At 26.4% G+C, this 23,323-nt stretch overlaps 4 protein-coding genes across 4 annotated transcripts; all 4 read left to right on the plus strand.

Annotated features, from left to right (window-relative positions):
* The first annotated feature begins 3,694 nt into the window (after positions 1-3,694).
* OCT59_009996 (uncharacterized protein) lies at positions 3,695-4,506 on the plus strand. Its single transcript, XM_025315450.2, has one exon. It carries the CDS (start codon positions 3,837-3,839, stop codon positions 4,275-4,277), a length of 441 nt encoding a protein of 146 aa, XP_025182874.2. The 5' UTR covers positions 3,695-3,836; the 3' UTR covers positions 4,278-4,506.
* Positions 4,507-5,333: 827 nt separating this feature from the next.
* OCT59_009997 (uncharacterized protein) lies at positions 5,334-5,657 on the plus strand (the record flags this gene model as incomplete). The annotated part of the gene is made up of 1 exon (XM_066132731.1): positions 5,334-5,657. One exon carries the CDS (start codon positions 5,334-5,336, stop codon positions 5,655-5,657), a length of 324 nt encoding a protein of 107 aa, XP_066000347.1.
* A 1,098-nt stretch (positions 5,658-6,755) lies between these two features.
* Positions 6,756-7,725, plus strand: OCT59_009998 (uncharacterized protein). The gene has a single exon (XM_066132732.1). The coding sequence runs from the start codon at positions 6,832-6,834 to the stop codon at positions 7,345-7,347; it is 516 nt and encodes a 171-aa protein (XP_066000348.1). The 5' UTR covers positions 6,756-6,831; the 3' UTR covers positions 7,348-7,725.
* A 630-nt stretch (positions 7,726-8,355) lies between these two features.
* On the plus strand, positions 8,356-9,608 carry OCT59_009999 (uncharacterized protein). Its single transcript, XM_025315448.2, has one exon. It carries the CDS (start codon positions 8,483-8,485, stop codon positions 8,846-8,848), a length of 366 nt encoding a protein of 121 aa, XP_025182871.2. The 5' UTR covers positions 8,356-8,482; the 3' UTR covers positions 8,849-9,608.
* The last annotated feature ends 13,715 nt before the right edge of the window (positions 9,609-23,323 follow it).

A 23,323-nucleotide genomic window follows, 5' to 3' on the forward strand; every position in this document is an offset into this window, starting at 1 on the left:
CAAAATCGCATAAAATATCAGAATTTTATTTTATTAATATGACAGCACGTTATACATTTAAAAGTTTTTTATTAATTTGTAAAAAAATAAAGTTTAATATTTACGGTATTGCGGATGAGTTGCGATACCACAAATGAGTTGCGGCAATGAAGTGACAATATCAAATCAATATCGTAAATACTTTTTTTTTTTATTTGAAATTACCGACATCGTAATGATATCAAGACTCGTGCCGATTAGATATTTTTGAATAGATATTGTCATGATATCTCGGCGATAAATTGGGGGATGAAGTGACGATATCAAATCAATATCGCAAATACTACATCTTTTTTTTCAAATTACCGACATCGTAATGATATCGCACGCTGCCGATTTGATATTCTTTTGAATAGATATCGTCACGATATTTTCGCGATAAATTATGGCGATAATGTGACGATATCATATCAATATCGTAAATACATCTTTTTTCTCCCTGAAATTAACAATATCGTAACGATATCAAGACTATACCGATCAGATATTCTTTTAAATAAATGTTGTCCCGATATTTTCGCGATAAATTATGGTGATGAAGTGACGATATCAAATCAATATCGAAAATACTACATCTTTTTTTTTGAAATTACTGACATCGTAATGATATCGAAGACTGTGCCGATTTGATATTCTTTTAAATAGATATCGCCACGATATTTTCGCGATAAATTATGGTGATGAAGTAACGATATCGAATCAACATTATAACAATATCATCACGGAAATTGATACCATTATGACATGAAATTTATATCGTATCCATATCAATTCAACATCGCTCAAATTTTCAAGGTTTCTGTAAAGTAACTAATAATGGCAAGATTGGAGATGTATTTGATGGTGATCGGTACAAGTTTTTAGCTGCATCAGGTTTATTTTCTGATTATCGAGATGTTGCCTTGATTGCATCAATAGATGGCTATCAGTTATTTAAGCAGAAGCGAAATGACTGTTGGATTATTTTACTTTTAAATGCAAATCTTCCACCATCTCACAGAGTAAAAAAAGAAAACTTAATGATAACTGCAATAATCCCAGGACCAAAATCTCCAAAAGATTTTAATAGTTTTTTACAGCCACTAGTAGATGAGTTAAAACAACTTGAAGGTATATTTTATTTTAATATAACAGAAATTAATTTATATTATTGTTAATTATTATAATTATTAATGATTATTATAAATATTCAGCTGGTGTAACATGTTATGATGCAGCATCACAAGAAACATTTATACTACGAAGCCATATCCTGTCATGTTCTGGAGATATTCCTGCCCTATCCAAAGTTATGTGCCTTTCTGGCCACAATGCTTACTATGGATGTCATTTTTGTTATTTATGTGGAATATATTCCAGTACAGCTAAACATATTTATTTTCCACTGCAAACCACGCGGATATGATGGAACTAATTATGATCCAAACAATTTGCCAATCGCGTCTACGCCAGCTATCTTCAAGATATTGAAGCAGTAGAAAATAGAAGTAGAGTTAGGAATAGAATAATGCATGAACAAGGTAAACTTTGATACTTTGATTTGTATAATTATAGAATATTTATGAATTAATTAATAAAATATTTAATAATAGGTGTAAATGGTCGTAGCATCTTATTGGAATTACAATCAATAGATTTTCCTGCATCATTTTCAATAGATATCATGCATGCACTTTTTGAAAATATAGCTCCACATATGTTTCGCCATTTTAATGGAAAGTTTTTTAACAATGAAGAACTTAATGATACTGATTATAAAATTTCATCTGACAGCTGGAATGAAATTACAAAAATAATTGAACAAAATCGAAAAAACATGCCAATGGGATTTGGACGACCTCCTATTAATATTTTAAAACATCACTCTGCTTTTAAAGCAGAAGATTGGTACAATTGGATAGTCTTATATTCACTTCCACTTCTTCACAATTATTTGCCTACAAGGTATTATATTTTAAATTAATTGGTTATTTCAGTTATTATACAATATTAATTAATTTACTTTAAATTTTTAGACATATAAATGGATGGGCAAGATTTGTTAGGGCGACTCAATTGTGCCTTGAACCAACTATTTCTAGGCAAGAACTTGAAGAAATTCGATTAATTTTTATTAGATTCATTCATTACTATGAGAAGTAAGATCTTATTATATTATATTCCATCTTTTTTTCATTTGTTGATAAATATTGTTACTAACATTTAAATAAAAACTTAGTGAATACTATCAAAGAGATTCTGATCGACTTCCAGCAACTCTTATTAGCTTTCATTACCTCTTACACATAGCATATTCAATTCAAGAAACAGGTCCACCATGGGCAACATGGCAATTTCCGATAGAGAGGCTATTTGGAATGTTAATACCTTTGGTCCATTCTAGACAGCATCCATATAAAATCAGATAACTATGTGGTTACAATTTGCACACTTGCAATACTATTCTGAATATAATCAGAAGGTTTTAAATATTTTTCAAAAAGGTCCATTAAAACGTGCTTTTAGTTTCTCAAATACTGGAGAAAAATTGCATCCTCCATTTCAAAAGTATAATATGACAAATTCAGAGATTCAAAAGGTTAAGCAATATTATGCTACTGCGTTAGATTTGGCAATAAATGACATAGGTGTATGTATCTATATTTATATAATTGACATTACAAGAATCTTAATTTTAAATACAAAAATTGATTAAATTTAGGTAATTACCGAACATATCCAAAAGTATGGCAAGTTGCAGACTGAATCTGGGGTATTAATTGGCTCAAAACTTGCTAATCGCAAAGGAGATATAGTGCGAAATAACTATTCAATTGCTGTAAGAAAATTTTTAAATTATATTATTTTAAATCATTCTGCTAATATTTTATTATTATATAGGCAAAACTTCTGGTTGACAAAAATGCACATCTACCAAGAGCACCTGTTGATTTTGAAGAGCGTGAATTTTATGGTCAAATCTTATATTATTTTGTACATGAACTTAATAATGAGTTATCAATGCTTGCCTTTGTGCAATGGATAAGAAACCCAGAAAAATTAAGCAACAATGTACTATTTTTTCGCTACTTTGGTGAAACAAGTGTTGTTAATGTGGCTGCTATTGATCGTTGTGTGGGATTTCTTGAAATAGCAGTAAATAAGTTTATTATAATTGATAGAGAAAATCGTATTTCATTTAGATAAAAACTTAGTATTATTCGGGTTATAATTTTAGTGCAATCAGATTGTTATTTAAAATCAATATCAATTTTCAGAGTATAATTGGAATATTTTCAAACTAGATATAAAATTGGATTATTTTCGGAATTTTTACTAAAAATTTTCTTATATTGAATTTCTAAATTTTGACTAAAAATATCATTCACAGTGTAATCGGAATGTTTTCAATGTTTTTCGGAATACTTTCAAAATATCTGGAAAATAATCGGAGTATATTGAATAAAAATTTTTTATAGGGTATTATTAATATTATTTGAACGTCCGGAGATTCTTTAATTATATTAAAGAATCTCCGGCGACTATATTATCTTGTTTCAAGTCCTTGGAGCATATAGTATAGCACTAATCCTTTTATAGATGTGTATCATAATAATTTGTAACCGGTGTAACCTATCACATAAAAAAGTAACATAACACCACTTCTCTCAATTTTAAAATTTAACCGGTTAAAAATCGACTTTGGATGTTTTAAAGAATTATACCTTTATAATAAATAACGTAAAGCAATTAAATTTGGATTATAAATTAAATTGATATAAGAAACTTTAGAAAGCAAAAAAGAAAAGAAATTCAACATGAACTCGAACCATAGTAGAACAGACAATATAGTCCGAGAAAAGGATAATATAATCCGAGAAAAGAATAACATAATCCGAGAAAAGGATAACATAATCCGAGAAAAGAATAATATATTCCGAGAAAAGGAAAACATAATTCGAGAAAAAGAGTACATAATCCGAGAAAGGGATACTATAATTCGAGAAAAGGAAAATATAGTCCGAGAAAAGGATAGATTAATTCGAGAAAATGATAAGATGGTCTATGATAACATGGTTCATGAGAAGGATGTCATGATTCAAGAGAAGGATTTCATGATTCAGGAGAAAGATGTTATGATTCACGAAAAGGACGCTATGATCCAGGAGAAGGATAACTTAATTCATGAGAAGGACGTCATGGTCCAGGAGAAAGATGTCATGATTCAAGAGAAGGATGTCATGATCCATGAAGGATAAGGAATTCAGAAGATTTAGGAAAAGACAACGAAACTCAAGAAATTTTTTAAGAAGGTTCAATAAAATGAATCAGGAAAAAAAATGAGATTTATAACGGTGATACTAAATTCAAAAATAAAGTTTCTATGATGACAAAATAATTAAATTAAATTTAATGAATATATATAAGTTATATTCTTATTTAGTAGATTTATATTATCAAAATAAAGAAATTAATATTTCTTAAGTACAACTTCGCGTTATTGAGTTATTGAACAAATCGGTGATTCGGCATGTCAAGAGCAGAAACTGTATACAAGAGCAAGGATTTAGCGTTAGAGTTGGGGATACAACCAAAGTATAACTTATTAAATTACGACAATACAGTATAATTTTGAAGTCCTTGGAAAATAGATGATTTACAATATTGTTGATAAAAATATATTCCTAACTCTATTGATTGTTTTAAACAATGAAATCGGCAAATATCGCGAGCTCAAAGATCCTGAAAGAAAAAAATTGAAGATATAGTTGGCGAAATAATTAGTATGATAATGAAATAGATAATATAATTATTGATATTTGCTACTTTATAAAATAAACTATAACAACAAGAAATTATTATAGATCATTTGATATTGAATTCTCCTCTCAAGTAAATTCAATAACAGAATTTGTGATCGCATGTACTCAAATATCACAATCAAAATTATTTGTCAGTGCTGGATAATTATGATTGATTGGGTCGAAAAAGAATCATATGTGTAGTTATCGTTAGAATTATTATGGAAATTATTTGTATTTAATATTCGATGCTTTGCAATCGACTGAACTTATCAATCTAGCGTTGGTCGCTAGGACAATTATTTAGTTACTTGCCTTTAGTAAACTGTCATACAAAAAGTAAATGTGAAAACGCTAAACCTTTTATAGATATGCAGCATAATCATTTGTAACCTATATATCCTTACATGTAACGTAACAGCAATTTCCCAAAATGTTTATTTAACCATCCGCAACGAAATTTTTTTTTCTATTTTAGAAAGCAAAAAGAAAAAAATTCAAGAGAAAGATAATATGGCCCAAAAAAAGATTAACTTAATCCGAGAAAAAGCTAGAATAATCGGTGAAAAGAATATCATAATCCAGGAAAAGAATAGCATTATCCAAGAAAAGGTCAACCTAATCCGAGAAATTGTTAACATAGCCCGAGAAAAAACTAACATAGTTCGAGAAAAAGTTAACATGGTCCAAGAAAAGACCAAAATTGTCCGAGAAAAAGGTAACATAGCCCGGGAAAAGGATAAAATAGTCGACAATGACAACATCTTTGATAGCATTATCCATGAAAAAACAAGAGAAGGATATCATACTCCAAGAGAAGAATGTCATGATTCATGAGAAGGATTCCATGATCCAGGAGAAGTATAATATGATCCACGAGAAGGATACCATTGCCTACGAGAAGGATGTTATTATTCAAGTAAAGGATAAAGAAATTCAGAAAGTTTAAAGAAAAATATAATAAAATCAATAAAAAGTTTCACAAAAAGGACAACTCGATTCAAGAAATAAGCCTAATATTTAAAACAAAGATTTCTAAATACCAATATGTTAATTATAAACGATAATAAAATAAATTTAGTTAAAATATATAGAAAAATAAAATAGAGTTCCTAAATTACGACTTCACATTATTGTAAGTATACAGACCCAGTAAATAGTTTTTGTATAAATTTATACCAAACGGGCTCATTGGCTCGAAATTAGCTCAAATTTATGCAAAAAATAATCCAAATTTAAGCCAATATAGAGCCAATTATATATGGATGAGCCCATTTGGTACAAATTTATACAAAAACTATCTACTGAGAGACCTCAAGAAAACTATGGAATAGAAGCTGTTATGTATAGAAGCTGTTATGTATACAATTTAAAAAAGAATCGTATTAGAGTTGATGGAATAATACAATCAAGTATAATTAAATTGTGATTGAAGTACTTGGAGAAGATTTAATAATGGTAAAAGAAATATGGATACAATAAAATTGGCAAGAAAAAAATTGAAGATATGACTGATGAAATTATTAAAATGTCGTTATTTTATTTTAAACTTAACGTTCAAGGACTTCGCTGATTAATCATAATGACAGTATATGTTACCCTAGTTTTATGAAAGAAATTGGGGATAGATAATACTGCAATTGATTTACCTCCCTTAATAGAAGAAAGAATTCAAGGATAAATCATATTTTTTTTGGTAATTAACAATAGAAGAATTTTAAACAAAATTTAGAATGATGCTTATTACTGTACAATTAACAAAATAATTCAAAGATTACAATAAATTGAGCGTCCTACGAAATATTGCATAATGCGGGCCAAAAAATCATGTGTGCGTTTTATTTTAAAACGTTGTGACGATCAGTCCAAGTGATGTTAATATTGACCGCACCAATCCATTTATAGATGCGTAACATGTAACGAAATTTGTTCCACATCGTCTCATTGTCTTTTGTAATAAAGAAATAGAAAGTAACAATCCAAAGAAAAGGATAAAATAATTTGAGATAATATGGCCCAAGAAAAAGTTAACTTAATCCAAGAAAAGACTAACATAATCCGAGAAAAGGCTGGCATAATTCGAGAAAAGAATAACATAATACGAGAAAAGAATAACATAGCCCAAGAAAAGGCTAATTTGCTCCAAGAAATTGGTAACTTAGTCCGAGAAAAGGCTAGTATAGTTCGAGAAAAAGTTAACGCAGTCCGAGATAAGGGCAACATAGTCCGAGAAAAATGTAATATAATCCGGGAAAAGGATAAAATAGTTCGTGAAAATGATAACACTGTCTATGATAATATGATACACGAGAAAGATACCATGATCCAAGAGAAGGATATCATAATCCAAGAGAAGGATGTCATGATCCATGAGAAGGATTCCATAATCCAGGATAAGTATCATTCGATCAACGAGAAAGATGGTGTATTCTACGAAAAGGATACCCTGATCCACGAGAAAGATACCATGATCCAAGAGAAGGATGCCATGATTCATGAAAAGGATAAAGAAATTCAGAGGATTTAAAGAAGAGGATTCAAAAAAAGATAAACCGAGTCAAGATTTAAAACAAAAATTATTAAATTCAAAAAGAAAGTTTCTAAATACCGATATGTTAATTTAAAATGATAATAAAATAAATTTAGTTAAATTAAAGATATTTATAGTGTTCTTTAAGTTATATTCACATTATTGAACGATGTTTAAGTATACAGACCCTCAAGGAACTTTGGACAATTAAAAAAGAATCTTCTTATTGTTGATGGAATGATACAATCAGTTATAACACTAAATTATGACAAAACATTTTTGAAGTTCTCGGAGAGGATTTAATAATATTAATGGTAAAAGGAATACGGCTAATTTTATATAATGAAATTGGTAAGTATCGCAAGCTCAGATTCTGAAAAAACAAAGAAATTAAAGAAATTGAAGATATGGATGGCGAAATTATTAAAACCGTTGTTACTTTATTTTATTTTTTGTACCAAAATATGGACTCAAAGCTAATGGAAAGGTTGAGTTTATCTTCTCTCATTATATAAAGCTAAATTTATACTTTTTAAATCGCTTTTACAGAATACCGAGGATACTGACTTACAGAGAAAAATTAAAACAATATGCATTAAATTCTGGAGAGAATATTGCACGGAAGATATAGAAATGATTAGACCAGTTTCTGATTAATCATAACGACAATATAGATTCTAGTTGTATGGAAGAAAATTGGGATGATAATGGAATAGATAATATAGCTGCTGGTATTTGCTTCTCTTAATAGTGAAAGAATTCGAGGATAAATTTTATTTTCTAGTTAATAAAACTATGATTGGACAATAGAGGAATTTTAAACAAAATTTTTGATGATTTTATTACAATTTACAGTACAAGATAACTCTCAAAGATCATGTATATTGAGCGTCCTAAGAACACGTGCTCGTCTTATTAATGCCGTATGTCTTATTAATGCCGTATGACGATCCTGGCTGATGGACGTGCAACATAATAATTTGTAACCGAAATAACGTAACACTACTCATTCCGAGTCTGCAACGAAATTTTATTTCCATATCATCTTTAGATGTTGCAATTAAGAATAGAAAGCAACTTAATTTGAATGATTAAGTTAAACCACTATAACATAAGTTAAGAAAAGGATAATATGGTCCAAGAAAAAGTTAACTTAATCCAAGAAAAGGTTAACTTAATCCGAGAAAAGAATCACATAATCCGAAAAAAGAGTAACATAGCCCAAGAAAAGGCTAGCTTACTCCGAGAAATTGCCGACATAGCTCGAGAAATGGCTAGCATAGCTAGAGAAAGAGTTAACATTGTCCGAGATAAGGGCAACATAATCCGAGAAAGATGTAACATAATCCGAGAAAAGGATAGAATAGTTCGTGAAAATGATAACATGGTCTATGACAATATGATACACGAGAAGGATGCTATGATCCATGAGAAGAGTATCATGATCCAAGAGAAGGATGCCATGATCATACCACGATCCACGAGAAGTATTACATGATCCAAGAGAAGGATGCCATGATCCACGAGAAAGATGTCATGATTCAAGAAAAGGATAAAGAAATTCAAGGGATTTAAAGAAATATAATAAAATTCAATAAGAGGATTCAAAAAAAGGATAAACAAAAGATAAGAAATCTAATTATCAAATGATAATAAAAAATAGTCCAGTTAAAGATGTTTATATTATTCCGTAAGTATATAGAAAACGGATAGAAGTTGCTATGTATACAATTAAAAAAATCGTGTAGTTGATGGAATGATACAACCAAAGTATAACTTATTAAATTATGACAATGTATTTTTGGAGATCTTGGAGAGGATTTAATAAATGTTAAAAAAAATACGATTATTTTTAAATAATGAAATTGGTAAATATCGTAATCTCAAAGATTCTGAAAGAAAGAAGGAATTGAAGATATGGCTGGTGAAATTATTAATATAGACTTAACGTTCAGCTGATTAATCATAACGACAATGGGATGATAATGATATCATCCCAAAAATGTCATTAAGTAAATTCAATACATATCCATTATATGTATAATGCAAAATTAATGCTAAATATTCTTATACCTTATGTTAAGTTATTATGTTGCTATCTGAATTTGGTATTAATTTAAAATCGCTTATTTAAGATTATTAATGATTAAAATTATTTTTATGACAATATTTTTTTATTGTAAGTTTAGCAATAAAAAATTTAATTTTTCAATCTTAATGTTTAATTAAATATTCTTTATTATACTTTATGATTTTATAATATAATTAAATTGATTTTTTCAAAAAATTTCATTATTAATGTATAAATATTAAGTTTAATAAGCCATAATCATTAATTTAAATATTAGTTTAAAATACTTTATGCATTTTTATTTGGTGAGAAAATTATTATGAAATGTTTATATTTTTAATACTCAAGAATTAATGTTTTAATTTGAAATAATCAATTTTGCTTTAGCAATTTAACATATTATAATGTAAAGCTATAAAATAAAATTAATCATATTTATTATAAGCTAATACATATGCTAATAAATTACAGCAACTAGATTTTTGAATTTCCTACTTTTTGGTAAATATTTTCCTTACTAACAGTTTTACCCTTCATTGCTAATTTGATTATACCAACTGCAAATGTTAGACTTAGTATGTTACCAGTGAAAATTTTACTTTCATATAAAACTTTACCTTGGAATTTTCTTAAATTCTATTGGTTAATTAACTAAAAAGGAAAAAAATCAATAATGTAATATAAAAGTTCCTTTTATAATAGGATCTTTAAAGAGTTTTATATGTAAATCTTACTTTAGACTATAAGGTATAATGTTGCTACCTAAAACTCATTTAACAATAAAATTCAAAAATCCAAAACTCAAAAACTTTATTTTTAATGAAAAAATTGGTAAATCTGAAACTTCTCTAAATTATAAGTAGTTTCAGAAAAACATAAAAACAGTTTAGACAATTAATTTTATTATAAAAAATAGTTTTAAATTGAATTTTGACTAAACTAAAATTTTAAAAAAAATAGTTTTGGTAAGTATCCAAGTATCCTTATTTTAAATCATATATAGTTACTTTTTTTATAAATTAAAAAAAAAAATAAAATCAAATTATAATTAATAAGTTTTTTTGTCCGGAGCAAAGCGAAGGACTATATATGTCTACGCACTATGATGATCTATGGAAATAACGTGTAAATTTTCAATCACGTGAGTTTCTTTGTCCAGGAATTCCAAGGCGTTATGCTGCTAATCAGCAGAAAATTACCGGAATTCCAAGGCATTCCAAGGCGTTATGCTGCTAATTAGTAGAATATCGCTACATCTTTACTTATTATACCTTGCTCCGGACTTACAACGGTTCCCGTTTCCTAGTTTATATATTAATCTACTATTGTATTACTAACAATTAATAAATTTTACTATAAGTTATTAAACTAATTGATTAATAAGTTTAATAATATATCTAAAAAAAACTTAATTCTTTAGTTTTTTAGCTTTTATTGAAGTATCAAACAAGTTAAAATCTTTATATTCAATATTTAATTTTATTTTATCTATTTATTCTTTAATAAATAATTTGATATGTCAATTTTTTTACATTTTTAATTATTAATATTATAACTTTTCTTTAAAATATACTTGAATAAAAAAGAAGTATAACTAATGAAATTGAACAGTAATTAAAAAAAGTCTAAAAATACTATAATTATATAAAAAAAGATAATAATAATTTAAATATAAAAAAATTCAAAAAAATAAAAATAAAAATAAAAAATATTTTAGTAATAAAATATTAAAGTTAAGCTTACTAATAATTAACTATTAAATTTGAAATATTTATTAGGGACGTGCCAAAAATTATATGATTTAGTGGGTGGGTGGGGTCAGGTCCTGCAATCAGATATCACAATATACTTTTTATGGTAATAGTACTGTATATTTTTTATCCTTTAAACAGTAATGCAGGCAAATTTGCCTGCAATTTTTTAAAATAAATTATATCCAAATACAAACTTTATCAATATGATTTGGATTATCCTATAATTCCGCAGTTATATTGATTTACATTCTTAGCATCAATTGTATGGTTCGATATGTGGCTAATTACCAAAATTAAACACAAATTAACGCCAAAAAAAATAACATCAGAAATTTTATATAATAAATTAATTTTCTTTGCCATAAAATTCTGCTTCATTACAAAGCATTTTAATATACTTATTTATTTTTATTATGAAACTTCAAACCCTAATGAACGAAATAGAAATGATAAAATTTAACTTTATGCATTTTTTTACAAGCTCACAAAAATAATTCTTTTTTTAGAGTTCTATATAAAGTCAAATTGCCAGTTCTAAACGTTAATAATCATAATAATAAAAGTTTTTTCCTATAGCAAAATCTACATATTCTAATAAGCTTTACTATAGCCATAATCAAATTCCAATGAGATCGTCAAAGTTAAATGCAAAGTTTTTCAAAATTTTTTGTCATCTAAAAAATACAACTTTTGTCCAATAGTTAATCTTCAATTTTATAATATAAAATCAACAAATAATAATTTTTGTCACATAAATTAAGATTTAAGTTCTTTGCAAAAAAAAATTTTATTAAAATATAAACTTCGTTTTTCATAAAATTAGATGAGAACTGAATTTTTGGTAAAATTGCAAGCAATTTGCCTGCAGTATTAATTGCCTGCAGTGTTTTACCGTTTAAAGGATAGTAAATAATATATAATTTGTTTATTAATAAACTTTTTTTGCAATTATCTCACTATTTAAAAGTCCAATTTTAATGAATTTTTTTTGTTTTATAAAGTATAAAGAGAGCTACAAAATAAAAAAAAGTTTATGCAAATTGAATTATTAGATACAGTGCGGTACCTCTATAATAGGTACTCCTTATATCTTGTGATCTAATGGTCAGAATTTTATAAAATTTTAAAATTAGATAGCTTTTAAAAAGATAAATACATTAAGCAAATAAAAAAATTTTCTCAATTTTTTTTTGCTGACATAATACAAAATCACATGACTTAAAATAAATTTGATTGGCAAATGTAATACCTAATGTTAATTAGAATTATGCATAATTTTTATATATAATTTATTATTCATTATAATTATTTAAAAGTAATTTAATTAAGTATATCATCAGGAACTTTTCTATGGGATTTATATTTTTTTAGCAAGTTTTCCTGTAATTTTTTTTTGAGAAATAGGCATAATATAATTTGTAATAAATAAAAACTACCAAAGTTTTTTTTAATTTTTTTTAAAAATTTTTTTAACAAAGCATGGGTAAGTTTATAAGCTAAAATGATTTATTTGAATAAGCACTATCAAATGATTGTTTTTTTTATATTACACAAAAATCACTTATTCTCAAATTTTTCCCATCATAATAAATTACCCGAACTTCAAACTTATGTAACACTAGCAAAATTTATTATTTTTTAATCTAACCCGATAAGTTTAAAAGCTCTTGATATGCTTTATTAAAATTATCAGTTAGAATTTTAAAATATTATTTTTTGCTAATGTGACATCTTTTTGAAAATGTCACATTATGACTATAAAATTGGGTTGATTATAGAGGTACTGCACTGTAGTAAAATAATTGTATTATAATATATATGTAATACCGTATATAGTAATTTATTTATTAAGAAGCTTTTTTGCAATTAACTTACTATATAGCAGTTCAATTTTAATGATTTTTTTTTGTTTTGTAAAGCATAAAGAAGTTTACAAAACAAAAAAAAGTTTATGCAAATTGGATTATTGGATAGTGAAATAATTGTATTATAATATATACAGTCAACTCTTAATATAACGAAGTTGGCATTCAGGCTGATCAGGCCTTCGTTATAGGAATATTCGTTAATATGATGGGAAAATCTGGTATAATCCAGAAAATTTTTGTATATTATGGTATATTGTCGTATAATAATTGTATCTTATAATGCAAAAATGCAAGTTACACAAAATATTTTCGTTATATTGAAAAAAAATTCGTTATAAAAGAAAATTCGTTATTAAAAGGGGCATTTTTCATATACAGTTTATAAAATTTACTTTGTTAAATGGTATATAGCATCAAATTAGTAAAATTAGGTATAATGAGATTTTTTTTATATGTTAAAATCTGTATCATACTGAAGATCTGTTATATTGTAAAATTCGTTATATCAAAATTCGTTATAAGAAAAGTTGACTGTACATATGGGCTGATTTGTCTTTGTATTTGACTTAAGGTAAAGGTTCACATTTAAGAACCTATTTATAGTTTGGTAGTCCAATGTTGACCAATAACTACCATCCAACTGGTGTCAGTAAGCCAACCCTTTTTATCACTACAACTGCCATTTTAGTTTGACCTCAGGATAGTCCCTATCCATTAATGGAATACTAACTGGCTAACTATAACCCCCTACTCATTCTATATCCATACTAAAGGCAAGACAAGCTCGAATTTAGCATGTCTTAGTAATGGAGAACTTTCAGTGCAGGTATAATGGCAATCATCTAGAAACCCTTCCATACTAACATTCACACTTCAGAACTGAACTAAGGCTCATTCAAGGCCACTACAGCCCCACGATTCCTTAGCCCCAAGGCAGCGCGGAAAATCCATTATAATTTAACCGGTTTTTCTGGTAAATTTCTGATAAAACTGGTAAAATCTTATAATCCCGGAATTGTTCTGGTCGTGGCGTAGCAGATTTCTGGAATATTTTGTAAATACCAGAAATTCATTTAATAAATTTATACCGCAAAAAAGTTTTTATCTTTAATTTTATTATTTATTATTTCAGTAGTTTATTACAATATGATTATTTAAAGCCAGTACGTCTTTTCTGGTTACTCCATATTGTATATGCACGAATAAAAAAAAGAAAAGATTATTATATATTTGGTAATACCATCTAAAACCGGAATTTTTTTTTAATTCCATAATTCCATACCGGTTGAAAAAATAAATTTCCGGAATTTTTATATTTAACCGAAATTTTTCCGAAATTTTTCCAAGGTTTTTTTCCGCGCTGCCCCAAGGTACAGTTGTGAATCCTCCAATGGTATAGTAGTGACCACTGAGACAGATCTACCCCAGTATCGCCAGAAAATTTTTTCACCCTCACGTGACTTATGTGACACAAATTTTAATTGGCTTAATATTTGTTTCACATCTTACCATTTTTTTACTACTATTTTTTTTATATTTTAAAAATATTTACATTTATATACTTTTAAATGTTAGAAAAAAATGTAAAAAATTTGAACAGTTATATTATTATATACTTTATAAATAAAATTTATTATAAACTTAATTGACCAAAATGAAAAAAACAAAACATTTCGCGTGTTTGAAATATTACAAAATCGTGAATAACTCCAGATAGATTAATTGTATCTTTATGAAAATCGAGATGCAAGTAGTTTCAGCCCTTCTGAATAACTTTTAATTAATAATGGAGGTCGATTTCCTTTGTCTAAAGTACTCAAATTACGCTTTAAAGATAGGAAATAAAAAAAATTCCTAGTTAGTGTTGTTATGAAAAATGCGAATAACTCCAGATAAGCTGACTATACCTTTGTGAAAATTGATATGCAGGTAGTTTTTGATCCTTTGAACAACTTTCAATTAATAATAAATGTCAATTTCCTTTGACTAAAGTGTTCAAATTACGCTCTAAAGTTAGAAAATAAAAATCTGCGTGTTAGTATTATTATGAAAAATGTAAATATAACTCCAGACAGACTAATTGTACCTTTATGAAAATTGATATACAAGTAGTTTCAGACCCGCTGAACAACTTTCAATTAATAATGAAGGTCTATTTTCTTTGATCAAAGTGCTTAAAATACGCTCTAAATTTATGCAACAGAATAAATAAAATTTGCAAGTTAGTATCATTATGAAAAATGTGAATAACTCCAGACGGACTGGCTGTACCTTCATGAAAATTAATATTCAAATAGTTTTAGACCCACTAAATAACTTTAATTAATAATGAATATCAATTATCTTTGACTAAAATGTTTAGAATACACTTTGAAGTTAATAAATAAAAAACAAATATGTATTCTGAGGCTTTTATTAAAAAAGTTATAAAAAAGCATATTAAAGTTAATATTGTTAGTTAAAATGTTTAAAAACTGCGAATAGTCAAAGTTTTACAAAGTTTTAATAGTGAAAGAGTGGTGGAAAGGTAGTGGAAAGAGTAAGTGTAGAGGATATTATGAGTAAACAAATAATAAAATAGTAAAACTGATCACGTCACATAAGTCACGTTGTGACACGCCGCCCATAGGATATTAAAATAAAATATCGTATGTTGCCACCGACGTGCTGAGTTCGTATAGTATCTATGCTTGGTTTAAAATAAAAATTAGTTATAAAATTTACAAAACATTATTTTTTTACCGAAATTTTAAATTTCGATAGTTTCTCTATATTTTCAATAAACCATTAATTAAAATGAAATAATTAATGTGACACTTTTTGCTCATAAGAAAAAGGCTAAAAGAATGTGTTTGTTTATTATTAAGAACGAAATAAAATTTTTATTTTTCAAAAATTGAACTACCGAATTTCTATCGAAATCCACTTGTATTTATACATTTTAAGAAAAAATATTTCTAATACTTCTATTTTTTCTAATAAAATTTGAAGATCTATTATCATATGACTATCTCGTTACACTAAACTAAACTATAAATATAATTTTATTGGCTAATTATTTACCCATCGGTTAATTATTTATCCACCGATTAATTATTTATCCTTATTTTATTTCATTATATTTTCGGTTATTACATTTATCCTCCTCTTGAAAAATTTATGTCCCATAAATTAAGAATCGAATTCGGGTCTCAAACATATTATATTATTATATATGGTTCAAATATTTCCCTATCAAAATATTCCTTTAATAATTCTCCATTTACTGGTCTTCTTAAAATTCTTCCATTTAATTCTTTAATTTTGTACGATCCATTTATTATTACTTCATGTATATAATATGGTCCCTTCCATTTTTCCTCTAGTTTTCCTGTATGTGTTTTGTATTTCGCCACGTCAAAATATAATACTTTATCTCCTATTTGAAAGTTTTGTTTTCGTTTTCCAATTTTGTTATGATATTTCTTTTGTTGTTCTTGTGCTTTTTTAATATTCTTCTTTGCTTCATGTCTTTTTATTGGTAATTCTTCTATTATATGTTCTATTCTTTTAATCATTGTAGTTCCTCTAACTTCTTCATCATTTGGTAATATTACTCTTCTTCCATAAGTCAAATAAAATGGTGTCATTTTACTTGATTTTTGTATTTTACTCCTATATGCAAACAATATTGGTGCTATTCTTTGATCCCAATTTTTATCTTCATATTCTCTATTTCTATATATCGTTAATTTTTCTTTTACTAATTTCGCCAATGATTCTATTAATGTTTTATTAAATCGTTCTACTAATCCATTTGTTTTAGGGTGATAAGGAGTTGAGAATTTATGTTGAACATTAAATTTTTCTGTAAGATCTTTAGTTAATTGATTATTAAATTCTGATCCATTATCTGTAAATATTTTCTTTGGACATCCATGTCGACAAATTATTTTTTCATAAATAAATTTTGATATTTCTTTTGCATTTGCTTCTTTTATTGCTTTTGCTTCTGGCCATTTCGTAAAGAAATCTATTGCTACTACTATATATTTATTTCCTTCTTCTGTTCTTGGTAATGGTCCTATTACATCTATTCCAATCATATGAAAAGGTTCTTTTACTTCTATTGGATGTAATTCATGTAACCCTTGTGGATTATTTCTTCTTTGACAATTATCACAACTTTTTACATATTTTTCTACATCTCGTTTCATATTCTTCCACCAATATTTTTCTTTTACTTTTTCATATGTAGTTTGAATCCCAAAATGTGCTGATAATTCATGATCATGCATCATATACATTACTCCTTCTAATTCAAATCTTCTTATTACTCTAAACTTATTTTCATCTTTAATTTTATATAAAACTCCATTTTCTTGTACGTATTTTTCTTCTTTTTCTATATTCTTTAAAATTTTATCATATTCTTTTTCATCCATTTGTTAATAAATTTTCTATTTCGTTTTCAAATGGTAAAATAAATTTTATTTCTTTATCTTCAAATAATATGCAATGATAATTTATATTTGTATGAATTATAAATACATATATTTCTAATCCTATTCTTTCAACCATTTTTAATTTTATTTATCTCGTTATTTATTACTATTTATTATTTTTAACTTTTTTTCTTTCTCATATTAACCTTCGACATCGCATCAGCATTTTTATTTTCTTTTCCTGGTCTATGTATTATTTCAAAATCATATTGTTGTAATTCCATCATCCATCTTCCTCTTCTTCCTTTAGGAACTTTTGATGTACTTATAAATCCTTTTAATGCTGCATGATCTGTTATTACTTTAAATTTTCTTCCAAATAAATATTTATGAAAATATTTTATTCCCCAAAATACTGCTAAACATTCTAATTCCGTTATCGGATACCTCTTTTCTGCATTTACTAAACTTCTACTTGCATAACTAATAACTATTTCTCTATTATTTTCATCTAATTGTTCTAATATGCCCTAATCCTTCTCCCGACGCATCTGTTATCAATATAAATTCTTTTTCAAAATTCGGATGTTGTAATATCGGATAATTTGTTAATTTTTTTTTTAATTCTTCTAATGCTTTTTGTTGTTTGTCTGTCCATACAAAAGGAATATTCTTTCTCGTTAATTCCATTATTGGTTTTACTATTTTTGAATATCCTTTCACAAATTTTCTATAATATGAACATAATCCATTTATTTCTCTTATTTGTTTGATATTCTTTGGTGGTTTTAAGTTTTTAATCTTTTTTATTTTCTTATCATCTGGTTTTAATCCATCTGTTCCTACTATATGTCCCAAATATTCTACATTCTTTTTTGCCCATTCACATTTCTTTAACTTTAACATCATATTCGCTTTTCTTAATTCTTCTAATACTATTTTTATATGTTGTAAATGTTCATTCCAATTTTTCGAATATATTATAATATCATCTATATATACATTCATAAATTTATCTAAGTATTCTTTAAATATTTTATTCATTGTTCTTTGAAATATTGCCGGTGCATTCTTTAATCCAAATGGCATAACATTAAATTCATATAATCCTTGATTACAAATAAATGCTGTCTTTTCTTTATCTTCTTCTTTCATCTCTATTTGCCAATATCCACTTGCTAAATCAATTGTTGTAAACCATTTCGCTACTCTAAATTTTTCTAATAAATCATCTATTCTTGGCAAAGGATATGCATCTGTTATTGTCATTTGATTTATTTTTCTAAAATCTATACAAAATCTTTTATCTCCTGTCTTCTTATTTACTATTACTACTGGTGACGACCATGGACTACATGATTCTTGTATTATTTCTTCTTTTAACATTTTATCTATTTCTCTTTTTATTATTTCTCTATTTTCCGTACTTTCTCTATATGCCTTTTGATTTATTGGCGTTTCATCTTTTAACCTTATATTGCATTTTACTATATTTGTTTTACTTATTTTCTTATCTCCATAGATACAAATATCTTCATATTCTTTAACTAAATCTTTTAATTCTTTTTCTTGTAATTTCTCTAAATCTTTATATTTTATTTCGTCTGTTCAGTCTTTGTGCATCTTTAATGTCTCTCCATCATTATGGCCAAGACCTAATAGTTTTCCTCTATGATATGTCCTTTTTCTTCATTATTTATTAAATATATTTCTCGTTTACTTGTTTCTTCATATTCATTTTCACTATCTTCATCTTCACTATCATCACTATCATTATCATCATTAATATTTTCATCATTATTTTCATATTCTATTGGTATTTCAATATCTTTTCCATCTTCTCTTAATATTAATGTCTTTTCATTATAGTCTATTATTCCTTCCTTTTCTCTTAACACATCATTTCCTAATATTAATTCTTTTTCTACTGATTCTATTACGTCCATAATTATTTTCATTTCTGTATTTTCATTTATTTCTGTTGTTATTTCTATTTTTCCTTTTGATGCTACTTTTATTCTGTTAGCCATTATAAATCTAATATCACTCTTTTCTATTATTGGAATATTTAATTCTTTTCTTAATTTATCTGATATTAAACTGACTGATACTCCTGAATCTATTATTATTGATACTAATTTTCCTTTTATTATAACTTTACTTCTCATTGCTCTAGTTTCACTTTTATTATCTGCACTTTTTATTTGTTGGTCCGAGTGTAGTCATGCATTATTATCTTCATCATAATTTCTAGCTATTCTTCTAAATTTTGGATTTTCATTATAAATTTGTCCATATGTTATGTTCACTTTTTCATTATACATATCCATTACATATTTTTCTGGTGGTACATTAACTCGTACTCTAATATTTTTATTTCCTCTTTTCATTTCCGGATTTGGACATTCTCTTATAAAATGACCTCTTAATCCACATCTTTCACATTGATTTTGTCTTCTTCTTGATTGGTATGCTTTATCTCTATCTTCTTTATTAGAAAATCTTCCTTTTCTTTCACCATCAATATCCATTTTTATATCATATTCTCTTTTTGGTGGTATTGGAACATCTTCAATTTCCATTTCGATATCTTCATTATCTAAATCTCCTCCATATTTTCTACCACTTCTTAAAGTTGGAAATATTTCTTTTTCATACTTATATGTTTCATAATTATTATAATACTCATTATTATTATATCTATTATTATCGTAATATCTTTCGTGATCCATTAAATTTATATTTTTATTATTATCATTATTTCTCCTTTCATTATTATTCCTATTAAAATTATTTTGCGTTCTATAATTATTCCTTCGTCTTAATTGTGGACATTCTGGTCTTATATGACCTTCTTCATTGCATTCATAGCATCTCATAATTCTTGCATTTTTTGTATTTGTATTTCTATTTATATTTTTTCTTTGTTGATTTTTTATTTCATTTAACATTTTTCCCATAGCTATTTTTTCTGCTCTAAATTGTTCTAACGCTTTACTTAATTCATCAATATCTTTTTCATTAACTGGCTTTTGCATTTTTTTATATATTTCATTTTCTTCTCTTTTATTCGTTTCTTCTTTTAAATTTTCTCCTATATTCTTTTCTTGTCTTATTTGTTCTATATTTACACCTGTTGTTTTCATTATCAATTCATTTTTAGCTTCTTCTTCTCTTCTTGCTATATTAATTGCGTCATTTAAATTCGTTGGACTACTTCTTCTAACTTGGTACCCTAATGTAGGTTCTAATCCTTGGATATAATAATTTACTTGATACGTGTCATGTAATGCTTGACCTCTAGTTGCAATTCTTATTATTGACCTAAATCTTCTAGTATATTCTTCAACACTTTCATTTTTTTCTTGTTTAATCCTTGTCAATTCTATCATTTTTCTTCTTTTGACATCTTCCCTAGTGAATCTATCAATTAATTTATTTTTCAAATTTCTATCATCATTATGATCACACCAGTTTACTAAATTAGCTGCTACTCTTTCTTTTTCCTCATTATACCATTGTAATGCGGTTCCTCTTAAACATGTTATTGCTACATTTGCTTTATTTTGATTACATACACCTCCTCCAACATTTCCTTCTATTCTTCCACTTACTGTAAACGCTACTTCAAATTGTCTAATCCAATCGTTAACATCTTCATCTTCTTTTCTACTAAAAGTTGGCATACCTACTATTCCTCCTATTCCTGCAGTTTGAATTCTTTCTATTAAAGTTTGTCCTGCTCCTAATACATTATCTAATGTATTAGGTGCAAGTCCTATAACATTTTCCATTATTCTTTTTATTTGATCTTGATTTGCCATATCTAACAATATATTCTCTTGAAATAAATCTTGTAAATTATAATCAGATATTTCACTTTCGTTATCAGAATTTTCAATATTTAATGAATTATTCGAATCTGAATTTTGACTTAAGCCAAAACCTTCTGTATTTATAACATTTTCATTTTCGCTCTCAAATTCATTCTCATTAAAACTTCCAGTATTTTCTTCCCAAATCTCATGTTCTTCTGGATTTAATATTTCTCCAATCTTTTCTGAATCATCTGTATCATCATTTTCTTCTTCAACTTCTTCTTCACTTTCTTCAATTTCAAATTTCTTTAAATATTCATCTAATATTTTCCTTATTTCTTTTTCTGATTCATTTTTATATTCTTGAAATTTTCTTATAAAGTCTGCACTTAATATATCAACATCTCTATATTCCATACTTATTAATCTTAATAATTCTCTATCAGAAACTTCAATTTCTAAAACTTTGATTAAATTTTTTAACCGTTCTAATCTTTTCTCTATTTCTGTTTCATCATCTAATTTATTCTCATCTTCTAAATTTTCTGGTCCTTTTTTATAACAACTTTTACATATCTTTTCTATAAATTCTTTATTGTATTCTACTGCTTCTATTGCTTCTTTCTTCAATATTATTTTATTACACGTTGGACATTCTATTGTATACATATAATGCCATATTCTTAATTCTTCTTCTATTCCTTTATCATTTAATTCTTCAATAGTTTTGTAAAAACTCATAAATTCTTTAGTTTTTATTATTTCATATTCTACTCCAAAATTTATTATTCGTCTTATTTCTTCAATATCAATTTCATAACCATTCTCTAACCAATAATTTCTGTATATTCTTTTTATATGTTTATCTCCTTCATTTGAACTTGATTCTCCCACTTCATCTGAACTTTCTAGTTCTCCTATGTCACTTTGTTCTTCAACAAAACCTTTTGTTTCTACAATTTTTTCTATTATCCTATCTGTTAAATCATCATTCATCCATGGTTTTGAATATTCATTTCTGTTCCACCATTGATATGTTATACTTTTCTGAAACTTCTTGACTTTCTCTCTATTTTCTTCTTCTGCTATATTTTCTTCTAAATGTAATATTTCTTTAAAATTTCTCATAGTACCATATCCTTTATTCTTAATAGTTACTGATTCTATTTCTCCTCAAATTTTGCAAATCTTATATCTAATTCATCATCTTCTATAATATATCTATACGTCAACAATTCTTTATTCCCTAACAAATTCTCCTCTGTTTGATCATCTAATATGAACTTATTATCTTCACTAAGTATATAATGTTCACTTATCACTTTTATTACTGATATAATTCCTACTTTTCTATAATCTGATTTATTTCTATACCTAATTGATCTTACGACTATATCTAACAGTTTTTCTCCTTCTTTTCTTATTTTCTCGAATTCTTTATTTCTTTTCTTTTTACTAGATGGATAATTTTCTTCTCCATCTTTTCTTGTCAATACTATGTATTCCATTAATTTTGTATACGTGTTTCTATTATAACTCATTGCTTCCAGTATTACTTTTTGAAAAATTTTCCAAAATCTTTTAAACCAATCTCCTATTTCTATTTCATTAATATTATAACATTTTAGACATGAAGGGTCTACTTGATATTCTTCTTTCAATTCATTATGTTTCTCTATTTCATGTCTTCTTTTAATCTCTTCTAATTCATCGTATATATCGGACATTTTTTATTTATTTAAACATTTCATAATTTCACTTTTATTTATATTTTATAAAATTTTATCATTAATTTAACATCATTTAAATTACTATTTATCTTTTACTTCTTTAAAATACAATTAAAATTCTAATATTTTCAAAGTTCCAGCTTTGATTCTATAATTTCTCTATACATTCTATAATATAATCTATAATCGCGATTTTATTTATTAACTTTCTATATCTTGCGCAAATAAACTGTGATCAAGGCTAAGGATTATTTATAACTGGGGCTGCCCAGTGTCAGACTAATATGTTCACCAACAAAGGCTTATTT

Source organism: Rhizophagus irregularis, chromosome 18, assembly GCF_026210795.1.
Source record: "Rhizophagus irregularis chromosome 18, complete sequence".
Lineage (NCBI taxonomy): Eukaryota > Fungi > Glomeromycota > Glomeromycetes > Glomerales > Glomeraceae > Rhizophagus > Rhizophagus irregularis.